The sequence below is a fragment of the mitochondrial genome of Aythya fuligula, assembly GCF_009819795.1.
Source record: "Aythya fuligula voucher JS04 mitochondrion, complete genome".
In the NCBI taxonomy this organism is placed as follows: Eukaryota; Metazoa; Chordata; class Aves; order Anseriformes; family Anatidae; genus Aythya; species Aythya fuligula.
The window spans coordinates 2266-15724 of NC_024595.1; the positions used below are offsets into that span (position 1 = coordinate 2266).

General features: G+C 48.8%; 13 protein-coding genes across 13 annotated transcripts, besides 21 other annotated features; 12 read left to right on the forward strand and 1 right to left on the reverse strand. All coding sequences in view use genetic code 2, as the record gives it.

The window, feature by feature from the left end:
• Positions 1-463, forward strand: part of an rRNA (l-rRNA) that runs on past the window's edge.
• Positions 464-537, forward strand: a tRNA (tRNA-Leu).
• A 4-nt stretch (positions 538-541) lies between these two features.
• Positions 542-1519, forward strand: ND1 (NADH dehydrogenase subunit 1). The gene has a single exon. The coding sequence runs from the start codon at positions 542-544 to the stop codon at positions 1517-1519; it is 978 nt and encodes a 325-aa protein (YP_009049079.1).
• Positions 1518-1589, forward strand: a tRNA (tRNA-Ile).
• Positions 1590-1597: 8 nt separating this feature from the next.
• Positions 1598-1668, reverse strand: a tRNA (tRNA-Gln).
• Positions 1668-1736, forward strand: a tRNA (tRNA-Met).
• ND2 (NADH dehydrogenase subunit 2) lies at positions 1737-2775 on the forward strand. Its single transcript has one exon. A coding segment is annotated over exon 1 (1039 nt).
• Positions 2776-2851, forward strand: a tRNA (tRNA-Trp).
• A 3-nt stretch (positions 2852-2854) lies between these two features.
• Positions 2855-2923, reverse strand: a tRNA (tRNA-Ala).
• Positions 2924-2925: 2 nt separating this feature from the next.
• Positions 2926-2998, reverse strand: a tRNA (tRNA-Asn).
• Positions 2999-3064, reverse strand: a tRNA (tRNA-Cys).
• Positions 3064-3134, reverse strand: a tRNA (tRNA-Tyr).
• Position 3135: 1 nt separating this feature from the next.
• On the forward strand, positions 3136-4686 carry COX1 (cytochrome c oxidase subunit I). The gene has a single exon. It carries the CDS (start codon positions 3136-3138, stop codon positions 4684-4686), a length of 1551 nt encoding a protein of 516 aa, YP_009049081.1.
• Positions 4678-4750, reverse strand: a tRNA (tRNA-Ser).
• Positions 4751-4752: 2 nt separating this feature from the next.
• Positions 4753-4821, forward strand: a tRNA (tRNA-Asp).
• A 1-nt stretch (position 4822) lies between these two features.
• On the forward strand, positions 4823-5509 carry COX2 (cytochrome c oxidase subunit II). The gene has a single exon. It carries the CDS (start codon positions 4823-4825, stop codon positions 5507-5509), a length of 687 nt encoding a protein of 228 aa, YP_009049082.1.
• A 1-nt stretch (position 5510) lies between these two features.
• Positions 5511-5578, forward strand: a tRNA (tRNA-Lys).
• Position 5579: 1 nt separating this feature from the next.
• ATP8 (ATP synthase F0 subunit 8) lies at positions 5580-5747 on the forward strand. Its single transcript has one exon. It carries the CDS (start codon positions 5580-5582, stop codon positions 5745-5747), a length of 168 nt encoding a protein of 55 aa, YP_009049083.1.
• Positions 5738-6421, forward strand: ATP6 (ATP synthase F0 subunit 6). The gene has a single exon. The coding sequence runs from the start codon at positions 5738-5740 to the stop codon at positions 6419-6421; it is 684 nt and encodes a 227-aa protein (YP_009049084.1).
• On the forward strand, positions 6421-7204 carry COX3 (cytochrome c oxidase subunit III). Its single transcript has one exon. A coding segment is annotated over exon 1 (784 nt).
• Positions 7205-7273, forward strand: a tRNA (tRNA-Gly).
• Positions 7274-7625, forward strand: ND3 (NADH dehydrogenase subunit 3). Its single transcript is given in 2 exon segments — positions 7274-7447; positions 7449-7625. 2 exon segments carry the CDS (start codon positions 7274-7276, stop codon positions 7623-7625), a joined length of 351 nt encoding a protein of 116 aa, YP_009049086.1.
• A 1-nt stretch (position 7626) lies between these two features.
• Positions 7627-7696, forward strand: a tRNA (tRNA-Arg).
• On the forward strand, positions 7697-7993 carry ND4L (NADH dehydrogenase subunit 4L). Its single transcript has one exon. It carries the CDS (start codon positions 7697-7699, stop codon positions 7991-7993), a length of 297 nt encoding a protein of 98 aa, YP_009049087.1.
• ND4 (NADH dehydrogenase subunit 4) lies at positions 7987-9364 on the forward strand. Its single transcript has one exon. A coding segment is annotated over exon 1 (1378 nt).
• Positions 9365-9433, forward strand: a tRNA (tRNA-His).
• Positions 9434-9499, forward strand: a tRNA (tRNA-Ser).
• Positions 9499-9569, forward strand: a tRNA (tRNA-Leu).
• On the forward strand, positions 9570-11393 carry ND5 (NADH dehydrogenase subunit 5). The gene has a single exon. The coding sequence runs from the start codon at positions 9570-9572 to the stop codon at positions 11391-11393; it is 1824 nt and encodes a 607-aa protein (YP_009049089.1).
• CYTB (cytochrome b) lies at positions 11393-12535 on the forward strand. Its single transcript has one exon. The coding sequence runs from the start codon at positions 11393-11395 to the stop codon at positions 12533-12535; it is 1143 nt and encodes a 380-aa protein (YP_009049090.1).
• A 2-nt stretch (positions 12536-12537) lies between these two features.
• Positions 12538-12606, forward strand: a tRNA (tRNA-Thr).
• Positions 12607-12616: 10 nt separating this feature from the next.
• Positions 12617-12686, reverse strand: a tRNA (tRNA-Pro).
• A 10-nt stretch (positions 12687-12696) lies between these two features.
• Positions 12697-13218, reverse strand: ND6 (NADH dehydrogenase subunit 6). The gene has a single exon. It carries the CDS (start codon positions 13216-13218, stop codon positions 12697-12699), a length of 522 nt encoding a protein of 173 aa, YP_009049091.1.
• Positions 13219-13286, reverse strand: a tRNA (tRNA-Glu).
• Between the last annotated feature and the right edge of the window lie 173 nt (positions 13287-13459).

Sequence of the window (13459 nt, forward strand, 5' to 3'; positions counted from 1 at the left end):
ATCGCAGAGCATGGCCGATATTTTTCGGTTGGGGCGACCTTGGAGAAAAACAAATCCTCCAAAAACAAGACCAAACCTCTTTACTTAGAGCCACCCCTCAAAGTGCTAATAGTGACCAGACCCAATATAATTGATTAATGGACCAAGCTACCCCAGGGATAACAGCGCAATCCCCCTCAAGAGCCCCTATCGACAGGGGGGTTTACGACCTCGATGTTGGATCAGGACATCCTAATGGTGCAGCCGCTATTAAGGGTTCGTTTGTTCAACGATTAATAGTCCTACGTGATCTGAGTTCAGACCGGAGCAATCCAGGTCGGTTTCTATCTATGAACTACTCTCCCCAGTACGAAAGGACCGGGAAAGTAAGGCCAATACCACAAGCACGCCTTCCCCCTAAATAGTGAAGCCAACTAAACTATGAAGAGGACTCCTCCCACCACCCAATCCTAGAAAAGGACCAGCTAGAGTGGCAGAGCCCGGCAAATGCAGAAGGCTTAAGCCCTTTACCCAGAGGTTCAAATCCTCTCCCTAGCTACACATGCCACAAATGACGATAATAAGCTACCTCATTATATCCCTCCTATACGCCATCCCAATTCTAATCGCCGTAGCCTTCTTAACCCTTGTAGAACGGAAAATCCTGAGCTACATGCAATCTCGCAAAGGCCCCAACATCGTGGGGCCTTTTGGCCTGCTCCAGCCAATCGCAGACGGAATCAAACTATTCATTAAAGAGCCCATTCGACCCTCCACCTCCTCACCATTACTCTTCATCACAATGCCTATACTGGCCCTGCTCCTAGCCCTCACCGTCTGAGTACCCCTCCCCCTCCCATTCTCCCTAGTAGACCTAAACCTTGGGGTCCTCTTCATAGTAGCCATATCAAGCCTGGCCGTCTACTCGATCCTATGGTCAGGGTGAGCCTCAAACTCAAAATACGCCCTAATCGGGGCTTTGCGGGCAGTCGCACAGACCATCTCATACGAAGTAACACTAGCACTTATTCTCCTATCAGTAATTATGCTAACCGGAAACTACACTCTCAGCACCTTCGCCGTTGCTCAAGAACCCCTCTACCTCATCTTCTCCTCATGACCCCTAGCAATAATATGATATGTCTCCACCCTGGCAGAAACAAACCGAGCCCCATTCGACCTAACAGAGGGTGAGTCCGAACTAGTCTCAGGGTTTAATGTTGAGTACGCCGCAGGCCCCTTTGCCCTGTTTTTCCTAGCCGAATACGCCAACATCATACTAATAAATACACTTACGGCCATCATCTTCTTAAACCCCAGCGCCCTAGGGCCCTCTCCAGAACTATTCCCCATTATCCTAGCCACAAAGGTCCTCCTACTATCCTCAGGATTCCTATGGGTCCGAGCCTCCTACCCCCGATTCCGATACGACCAGCTAATGCACCTCTTATGAAAAAACTTCCTACCCCTCACACTAGCCCTATGCCTCTGACACACTAGCCTACCCATCTGCTACGCAGGCCTACCTCCTTCCATAAGGAAATGTGCCTGAACCCAAAGGGTCACTATGATAAAGTGAACATAGAGGTACAACAGTCCTCTCATTTCCTATTTAACCTTAGAAAAGTAGGAATTGAACCTACACAAGAGAGATCAAAACTCTCTATACTTCCCTTATATTATTTTCTAGTAGAGTCAGCTAATCAAGCTACCGGGCCCATACCCCGGAAATGATGGTTCAACCCCCTCCTCTACTAATGAACCCCCATGCAACCCCAATCCTAGTCCTCAGTCTCATATTAGGCACAACAATCACAATCTCCAGCAACCACTGAGTCCTAGCTTGAACCGGACTAGAAATCAACACACTAGCCATTATCCCCATAATTTCTAAATCCCACCACCCCCGAGCAGAAGAGGCCGCAACAAAATACTTCCTAACACAAGCAGCTGCTTCCGCCCTTGTCCTATTCTCTAGCATAACCAACGCCTGAGCTACCGGCCAGTGAGACATCACACAGCTTAACCACCCAACCTCATGCCTACTACTCACAGCAGCAATTGCAATCAAGCTGGGCCTAGTCCCATTCCACTTTTGATTCCCAGAAGTCCTACAGGGATCCCCCCTAATAACGGCCCTCCTACTCTCAACCCTCATGAAATTCCCTCCACTAACCCTCCTCGTAATGACATCCAAATCCCTCAACCCATCCCTACTAACTGCCATAGCCCTAGCTTCGGCAGCACTAGGAGGCTGAATAGGACTAAACCAGACACAAACACGCAAAATCCTAGCCTTCTCATCCATCTCCCACCTAGGCTGAATCGCCATCATCCTAGTCTACAGCCCAAAACTAGCCCTACTTACCTTCTACCTCTACACGATCATGACATCAGCCGTATTCATGGCTCTAAACAAAATTAAAGCCCTCAACCTGTCCATAATCCTAACCTCATGGACAAAAACCCCAGTGCTAAACGCCACCCTAATGCTAGTCCTGCTGTCCCTAGCAGGCCTCCCCCCACTAACAGGATTCATGCCAAAATGACTTATTATCCAAGAACTAACCAAACAGGAAATAACACCAGCAGCTATAGTGATTGCTATGCTATCCCTACTCAGCCTATTTTTCTACCTACGCCTTGCATATCACTCAACAATTACCCTCCCACCAAACTCCTCCAACCACATGAAACAATGGTACACTAGCAAACCCCCAAGCACACCTACCGCAATCCTCGCCTCACTATCAATCCTCCTACTCCCCCTCTCCCCCATAGTCCACGCTATTGTCTAGAAACTTAGGATAACACCCCTCAAAACCGAAGGCCTTCAAAGCCTTAAATAAGAGTTAAACTCTCTTAGTTTCTGCACTAAGACCAACAGGACACTAACCTGTATCTCCTGAATGCAAACCAGGCGCTTTAATTAAGCTAAAGCCTTCCCTAGACAGACGGGCTTCGATCCCGTAAAGTTTTAGTTAACAGCTAAACGCCTTAGCCCACTGGCTTCTGCCTAAGACCCCGGCACACTCTCATGTGCATCGATGAGCTTGCAACTCAACATGAACTTCACCACGAGGCCGATAAGAAGAGGAATTGAACCTCTGTAAAAAGGACTACAGCCTAACGCTTTAGCACTCAGCCATCTTACCCGTGACCTTCATCAATCGATGATTATTCTCTACCAATCACAAAGACATCGGTACCTTATATCTTATCTTCGGGGCATGAGCCGGAATAATCGGCACAGCACTCAGCCTGCTAATCCGCGCAGAACTAGGCCAACCAGGAACCCTCCTGGGTGATGACCAGATTTACAACGTAATCGTCACCGCCCACGCCTTTGTAATAATCTTCTTCATAGTGATGCCCATCATAATCGGAGGGTTTGGCAACTGATTAGTCCCCCTAATAATCGGCGCCCCCGACATAGCATTCCCACGAATAAACAACATAAGCTTCTGGCTCCTCCCACCTTCATTCCTCCTCCTACTCGCCTCATCCACCGTAGAAGCTGGTGCCGGCACAGGCTGAACCGTGTACCCACCTCTAGCAGGCAACCTAGCTCACGCTGGAGCCTCAGTAGACCTGGCCATTTTCTCGCTCCACTTAGCCGGTGTTTCCTCTATCCTCGGAGCCATTAACTTCATCACCACGGCCATCAACATAAAACCCCCTGCACTCTCACAATACCAGACCCCACTCTTTGTTTGATCCGTCCTAATCACCGCTATTCTGCTCCTCCTATCACTACCCGTCCTCGCCGCTGGCATCACAATACTACTAACCGACCGAAACCTAAACACCACATTCTTTGACCCTGCCGGAGGAGGCGACCCAATCCTGTACCAACACCTATTCTGATTCTTCGGCCATCCGGAAGTCTACATCTTAATCCTCCCAGGATTCGGGATTATCTCCCACGTGGTTACATATTACTCAGGCAAAAAAGAACCCTTCGGCTATATAGGAATAGTCTGAGCCATACTATCCATTGGCTTTCTGGGGTTCATCGTCTGAGCCCACCACATGTTCACCGTAGGGATAGACGTTGACACCCGAGCCTACTTCACATCTGCCACCATAATCATCGCCATCCCCACCGGAATTAAAGTATTCAGCTGACTCGCCACCCTACACGGAGGAACAATCAAATGAGACCCCCCAATACTCTGAGCCTTAGGATTTATCTTCCTATTCACCATCGGAGGCCTAACAGGAATTGTTCTTGCAAACTCCTCCCTAGACATTGCCCTGCACGACACATACTACGTAGTTGCCCACTTCCACTATGTCCTATCCATAGGTGCCGTCTTTGCCATCCTAGCCGGATTCACCCACTGATTCCCCCTTCTCACCGGATTCACCTTACACCAGACATGAGCAAAGGCCCACTTCGGGGTAATATTTACAGGAGTAAACCTAACATTCTTCCCCCAGCACTTCCTAGGCCTAGCAGGAATGCCTCGACGATACTCGGACTACCCTGACGCCTACACACTATGAAACACCATCTCCTCTATCGGGTCCCTAATTTCAATAGTAGCCGTAATCATACTGATATTCATCATCTGAGAAGCCTTCTCAGCCAAACGGAAAGTCCTACAACCGGAACTAACCGCCACAAACATTGAATGAATCCACGGCTGCCCTCCCCCATACCACACTTTCGAGGAACCAGCTTTTGTCCAAGTACAAGAAAGGAAGGAATCGAACCCCCATACACTGGTTTCAAGCCAGCTGCATTAACCATTCATGCTTCTTTCTCATGAGACGTTAGTAAACCAATTACATAGCCTTGTCAAGGCTAAATCACAGGTGAGAACCCTGTACATCTCATGTGGCCAACCACTCCCAACTAGGATTCCAAGACGCCTCATCGCCCATCATAGAAGAACTTGTTGAATTTCACGACCATGCTCTAATTGTTGCCCTAGCCATCTGCAGCCTAGTCCTATACCTCTTAGCTCACATGCTAGTAGAAAAGCTATCATCCAATGCAGTAGACGCTCAAGAAGTGGAACTAATCTGAACAATCCTGCCCGCCATCGTCCTAGTACTCCTCGCCCTCCCGTCCCTACAAATCCTGTACATAATAGACGAGATCGACGAACCAGATCTCACACTAAAAGCCATCGGCCACCAATGATACTGAAGCTACGAGTACACGGACTTCAAGGACCTCTCATTCGACTCCTACATAATCCCCACCACAGACCTACCAAACGGCCACTTCCGACTCTTAGAAGTTGACCACCGCGTAGTTGTACCCATAGAATCACCAATCCGCGTAATCATTACTGCTGGAGACGTACTCCACTCGTGGGCTGTCCCAACACTCGGGGTTAAAACAGATGCAATCCCAGGCCGACTGAACCAAACCTCATTCATTACCACCCGACCCGGAATTTTCTACGGCCAATGCTCAGAGATCTGCGGAGCCAACCACAGCTACATGCCCATTGTAGTGGAATCTACCCCACTCCCACACTTTGAGGCCTGATCGTCCCTTCTATCCTCCTCCTAATCATTAAGAAGCTATGCAACAGCACCAGCCTTATAAGTCAGCTAGAGAGGTCCGCCTCCTCCTTAATGATATGCCTCAACTCAACCCCGCACCATGATTCTCAATCATGATCATAACCTGACTAACCCTCGCACTCCTGATCCAGCCAAAACTACTAACCTTTACCACAACAAACCCCCCATCAAGCAAACCATCCCTCACCACTAAACCCACACCATGAGCCTGACCATGAACCTAAGCTTCTTTGACCAATTCTCAAGCCCCTACCTACTCGGCATCCCCCTAATTCTTCTATCCCTACTCTTCCCAGCCCTGCTATTCCCATCCCCCGGCAACCGATGAGTCAGCAACCGACTTTCCACCATCCAACTATGACTCCTGCACCTAATTACAAAACAACTAATGATCCCACTAAACAAGAACGGCCACAAATGAGCTCTAATGCTAACATCACTAATAACCATACTCCTTACAATTAACCTCCTAGGACTCCTTCCGTATACATTCACCCCCACCACCCAACTATCTATAAACATAGCCCTAGCCTTCCCCCTATGGCTCGCTACCCTACTAACAGGCCTACGAAACAAACCGTCAGCCTCCCTAGCCCACTTGCTACCAGAAGGCACCCCAACACCTCTGATCCCCGCACTTATTTTAATCGAAACAACCAGCCTACTGATCCGACCATTAGCCCTAGGAGTCCGACTCACAGCCAACCTCACGGCAGGGCACCTGCTTATTCAGCTCATCTCCACAGCCTCCATCGCACTCATACCCATCCTCCCTGCAGTGTCAATCCTGACAATAGTCATCCTACTGCTCCTCACCATCCTAGAAGTAGCAGTAGCCATAATCCAAGCTTACGTCTTCGTCCTCCTTCTAAGCCTATACTTACAAGAAAATATCTAATGGCACACCAAGCACACTCCTACCACATAGTAGACCCAAGCCCCTGACCAATCTTCGGGGCAGCTGCCGCCCTACTCACAACCTCAGGACTAATCATATGATTCCACTATAACTCATCCGCCCTACTAGCTACCGGCCTCTTGTCCATACTCCTAGTAATGCTCCAATGATGACGGGACATTGTCCGAGAGAGTACCTTCCAAGGCCACCACACCCCCACAGTACAAAAAGGCCTACGATACGGCATAATCCTCTTCATCACATCCGAGGCATTCTTCTTCTTAGGGTTCTTCTGAGCATTTTTCCACTCAAGCCTGGTACCTACCCCAGAACTAGGCGGCCAATGACCTCCAACAGGCATCAAACCGCTAAACCCCATAGAAGTCCCACTATTAAACACAGCTATCCTCCTAGCCTCGGGCGTAACCGTCACATGAGCCCATCACAGCATCACAGAAGGAAATCGGAAACATGCCATCCACGCCCTAACACTGACAATCCTCCTGGGATTTTACTTCACCGCCCTACAGGCAATAGAATACTACGAAGCCCCATTCTCAATCGCCGACAGCGTCTACGGCTCCACCTTCTTTGTTGCTACCGGATTCCACGGACTCCACGTGATCATTGGGTCCACCTTCCTAACTGTCTGCCTCCTCCGACTAATCAAATTCCACTTCACATCAAACCACCACTTCGGATTTGAAGCTGCAGCCTGATACTGGCACTTCGTAGACGTTATCTGACTATTCCTCTATATAACCATCTACTGATGAGGATCCTGCTCTTCTAGTATATTAATTACAATTGACTTCCAATCTCTAAAATCTGGTGTAAGCCCAGAGAAGAGCAATGAACATACTCACATTCATGCTATCCTTATCACTGGCCCTAAGTGCCATCCTAACCGCACTAAACTTCTGACTCGCCCAGATAACTCCCGACTCAGAAAAACTCTCACCATATGAATGCGGATTTGACCCCCTCGGATCTGCACGCCTGCCATTCTCAATCCGATTCTTCCTCAGTAGCCATCCTGTTCCTCCTGTTCGACCTAGAAATCGCCCTCCTACTCCCTCTGCCATGAGCAATCCAACTACAATCACCCCTGATAACCCTCGCCTGAACCGCAGCTATCCTATTTCTCCTAACGCTAGGACTAGCCTACGAATGAGCTCAGGGGGGCCTAGAGTGGGCAGAGTAACAGAAAGTTAGTCTAATCAAAAGACAGCTGGTTTCGGCCCAGCAGACTACAGCCAACCCTGTAACTTTCTTATGTCACCCCTACACCTGAGCTTCTACTCAGCCTTCATCCTTAGCGGACTGGGGTTGGCCTTTCATCGAACCCACCTAGTATCCGCCCTACTATGCCTTGAAAGCATAATACTTTCAATGTTTGTAGGCTTGACAATATGAGCTATCGAAAGCCAAACCCCCTCATTCACCACAGTGCCAATCATCATACTCACCTTCTCAGCATGCGAAGCAGGCACTGGCCTAGCTATCCTAGTAGCCTCCACACGCACCCACGGCTCCGACCACCTGCACAACCTGAACTTACTACAATGCTAAAAATTATCCTACCAACAATTATGCTCCTCCCGACAGCCCTACTGTCCCCACCAAAATTCCTATGAACTAACACCACCATGTACAGCCTACTTATCGCTGCCCTTAGCCTCCAGTGGCTGATCCCAACCTACTACCCCCATAAATTCCTGTCCCATTGAACAGGAATCGACCAAATCTCCTCCCCCCTCCTAGTACTATCCTGCTGACTACTCCCACTTATAATTATAGCAAGCCAAAATCACCTCCAACAAGAGCCCCTATCACGAAAACGAACCTTCATTTCAACCCTAATCATAGTCCAACCATTTATCCTCCTAGCCTTCTCCACCACAGAACTAGCACTATTTTACATTGCATTCGAAGCCACACTCATCCCAACCCTAATTCTAATCACACGATGAGGCAACCAGCCTGAACGCCTAAGCGCTGGCACCTACCTGTTATTCTACACCCTGGTAAGCTCACTTCCCCTTCTAATCACAATCATACACCTATACGTAAAAATCGGCACCCTACACCTACCAACCCTAGAACTAACCCATCCAACCCTATCCACCTCATGAACAAGCATCCTCTCAGGCCTAGCGCTGCTCATAGCGTTTATAGTAAAAGCCCCATTATACGGCCTACACCTTTGACTACCAAAAGCCCACGTAGAGGCTCCCATTGCAGGCTCAATGCTCCTTGCCGCCCTCCTATTAAAACTAGGAGGCTATGGAATTATACGAGTCACACTACTAATAGGACCACTGTCTAACCTCCTCCACTACCCCTTCCTAACCCTAGCCCTGTGAGGTGCCCTAATAACCAGCTCAATCTGCCTCCGACAAACGGACCTAAAATCACTAATCGCCTACTCATCCGTCAGCCACATGGGGCTAGTCATCGCGGCAGGAATGATCCAAACCCACTGATCATTCTCGGGGGCAATAATCCTAATGATCTCCCACGGACTAACCTCCTCCATGCTATTCTGCCTAGCTAACACGAACTACGAACGCACACACAGCCGAATCCTACTACTCACGCGAGGCCTCCAACCCCTACTGCCACTCATGGCTACTTGATGACTACTAGCCAACCTAACAAACATGGCCCTCCCCCCAACAACGAACCTCATGGCAGAACTAACCATCATAGTTACCCTATTCAACTGATCTGCTCTCACAATCATCCTAACAGGAATTGCCACCCTACTAACCGCATCATACACCCTATTCATACTGCTAATCACCCAACGAGGCTCAATCCCCTCCCACATCACATCTATCCAAAACTCAACCACACGAGAACACCTACTCATAACACTCCACATTATCCCCATGTTCCTCTTAATCCTCAAACCCGAACTAATCTCTGGAACCCCCTTATGCAAGCATAGTTTAAACCAAACATTAGATTGTGATCCTAAAAATAGAAGTTCAAATCTTCTTGCCTGCCGAGGGGAGGTTAAACCAGCAAGAACTGCTAATTCTTGCATCTGGGCTTTAAACCCCAGCCCCCTTACTTTTAAAGGATAACAGTAATCCGCTGGTCTTAGGAACCATCTATCTTGGTGCAACTCCAAGTAAAAGTAGTGAATACAACACTGCTCATCAACTCCCTCACACTACTCACACTAGCAACCCTCCTAACCCCCATCGTTCTCCCACTCCTCTTCAAAAACTTCAAAAACACCCCTCTCACCATCACTCGCACCGTAAAAGCTGCATTCCTAACAAGCCTACTCCCAGCAACTACATTCATTTACTCCGGACTAGAGTCCATTACCTGCCACTGAGAATGAAAGTTCATCATAAACTTCAAAATTCCACTTAGTCTAAAAATAGACCAATACTCAATAACATTCCTCCCCATCGCCCTATTCGTAACCTGGTCCATCCTGCAATTTGCCATGTGGTACATGGCCTCTGAACCATACGTAACAAAATTCTTTACCTACCTACTAACATTCCTGATTGCCATACTACTCCTGACAACTGCAAACAACATATTCCTCCTATTTATTGGCTGAGAAGGAGTAGGGATCATATCCTTTCTCCTCATCGGCTGATGGCAGGGCCGAGCAGAAGCTAACACCGCCGCCCTGCAGGCCGTAATCTACAACCGAATTGGAGACATCGGCCTAATCCTGAGCATAGCATGACTGGCATCAACCTTCAACACCTGAGAGATCCAGCAAGCCGTACACCCCCACCAAACCCCCATTCTCCCCCTCATAGGACTAATCCTCGCAGCCGCAGGAAAATCCGCACAATTTGGCCTACACCCATGACTACCCGCAGCGATAGAAGGCCCAACCCCCGTATCCGCCCTATTACACTCCAGCACCATAGTAGTGGCCGGAATCTTCCTACTCATCCGCATACACCCGCTACTAGCCACTAACCAAACAGCCCTAACCACATGCCTATGCCTAGGCGCCCTATCAACCCTATTCGCCGCCACATGCGCTCTAACCCAAAATGACATCAAAAAAATCATCGCCTTCTCAACATCCAGCCAACTCGGGCTGATAATAGTCGCCATCGGACTAAATCTCCCACAACTGGCATTTCTACACATCTCAACTCACGCCTTCTTCAAGGCCATACTATTCCTATGCTCAGGGTCCATCATCCACAGCTTAAACGGAGAACAAGACATCCGAAAAATAGGCGGCCTACAAAAAATGCTCCCAGTCACCACTTCCTGCCTAACTATCGGCAACCTGGCACTTATAGGAACCCCATTCCTAGCCGGGTTCTACTCAAAAGATCTCATCATCGAAAGCCTAAATACATCCTACCTAAACACTTGGGCCCTATCACTGACCCTCCTAGCTACAGCATTCACCGCAACCTACAGCATTCGCATAACCCTGTTAGTCCAAGCCGGACAAACCCGCATCCCCCCAATAATACCAGTAAACGAAAACAACCCACTAATCACCGCCCCCCTAACTCGGCTCGCCCTCGGCAGCATCACGGCAGGGATACTGATCACCTCCTTCATCACGCCAGCCAAAACACCCCCAATAACTATACCCCTCGTCACTAAGACTGCTGCCATCCTAGTAACAATCCTAGGAATTATCCTAGCCCTTGAACTCTCAAACATAACACACACCCTCACCCACCCTAAACCAAACCACCTCATAAACTTCTCCTCCCTACTAGGATACTTTAACCCCCTAGTCCACCGATTCTGCTCCAAAACTCTACTAGAAAAGGGCCAAAACATTGCCTTACACCTAATCGACCTCTCCTGACTCAAAAAAATAGGACCAGAGGGCCTTGCTGAACTGCAAGTAGCCGCAAGCAAAGCCGCAACCCTAGCACACACAGGGCTTATCAAAACCTACTTAGGGTCCTTCGCCCTATCTATTTTAGTAATGATCTTAACCACACAAACCCTCTAATGGCCCCCAACATCCGCAAATCCCACCCCCTACTAAAAATAATCAACAACTCCCTAATTGACCTCCCCGCACCCTCTAACATCTCTGCCTGATGAAACTTCGGGTCCCTACTCGCCGTCTGCCTAGCCACGCAAATTCTAACAGGCCTCCTACTAGCCATGCACTACACCGCAGACACCTCCCTCGCCTTCTCCTCAGTCGCCAATACATGCCGAAACGTCCAATACGGCTGACTCATCCGCAACCTACATGCCAACGGCGCCTCATTCTTCTTCATCTGCATCTACCTGCACATCGGACGAGGCTTCTACTATGGCTCCTACCTATACAAAGAAACCTGAAACACAGGAGTGATCCTTCTACTCACTCTTATAGCGACTGCCTTTGTAGGCTATGTCCTACCATGAGGGCAGATATCATTCTGAGGAGCCACCGTAATCACCAACCTATTCTCAGCCCTCCCATACATCGGGCAAACCCTTGTAGAATGGGCCTGAGGGGGATTCTCAGTAGACAACCCAACCCTAACCCGATTCTTCGCCATCCACTTCCTACTGCCCTTCCTAATCGCAGGAATCACCCTAGTCCACCTAACCTTCCTGCACGAATCAGGCTCAAACAACCCCCTAGGCATTGTATCAGACTGCGACAAAATCCCATTTCACCCCTACTTCTCCTTCAAAGACATCCTAGGATTTATCCTCATGCTCACCCCCCTAATAGCACTAGCCCTATTCTCCCCAAACCTCCTTGGAGACCCAGAAAACTTTACCCCAGCAAACCCACTAGTAACCCCACCCCACATCAAACCAGAATGATACTTCCTATTCGCTTACGCCATCCTGCGATCAATCCCGAACAAACTAGGAGGTGTCCTAGCACTAGCTGCCTCAGTGCTAATCCTGTTCCTAATCCCCTTCCTCCACAAGTCAAAGCAGCGAACAATGACGTTCCGACCACTCTCCCAACTCCTATTCTGAACCTTAGTTGCCAATCTCCTAGTCCTCACATGAGTGGGAAGCCAACCTGTCGAACACCCATTCATCATCATCGGGCAACTTGCATCGATCACCTACTTCACCATCCTCCTGTTCCTCTTCCCCGCCGTAAGCGCCCTAGAAAATAAAATACTTAACTGCTAAATACTCTAATAGTTTATAAAAAACATTGGTCTTGTAAACCAAAGACTGAAGACTTACCCCTTCTTAGAGTATCCTCACGCCTCAGAAAAAAAGGACTTAAACCTTTATCTCCAGCTCCCAAAGCTGGTATTTTGCAATAAACTATTCTCTGATCCTGACCCCTAAACTGCCCGAATAGCCCCCCGAGATAACCCCCGCACAAGCTCCAACACAACAAACAAAGTTAACAACAGCCCCCAACCTGCAACCAAAAACATCCCAACCCCTCGTGAGTAAAGCATTGCAACCCCACTAAAATCCAGCCGCACAGTAAACATCCCAACACTATCAACAGTAACAACCCCAAACCCCCAAGACCCAACAAACCCCCCTAGCACCAGCCCTGCTAAGACTACCGCTGCAAGCGCCACCGCATACCCAGCTACACGCCAGTCCCCCCAAGCCTCAGGAAAAGGCTCCGCCGCCAAAGCCACAGAATAAACAAACACCACTAACATACCCCCCAAATACACCATGAACAGCACCAGGGCAACAAACGAAACCCCAAGACTCAATAATCAACCACACCCTGCTACAGACGCCAGAACCAAACCAACAACCCCATAATACGGCGAAGGATTCGATGCTACACCCAAAACACCAACTACAAAGCAAACCCCTAGAAAAAATACAAAATAAGTCATTATTCCTACTCGGCTACTATCCGAGGCCTACGGCTTGAAAAGCCGTTATTGTCTTCAACTACAGGAACGGAGCCAAAATAGCCCGATAATGCTCCCGCCACTGCACCTCATGCCTTGCCCCCCCCCCCCCCCCCCCCCGGGGAGTTTCGGGGGGTATTTGGTTATGCATATCGTGCATACATTTATATACCCCATATATTTATCTATGGTCCCAGTAATACACATTATTAACCAACTACCC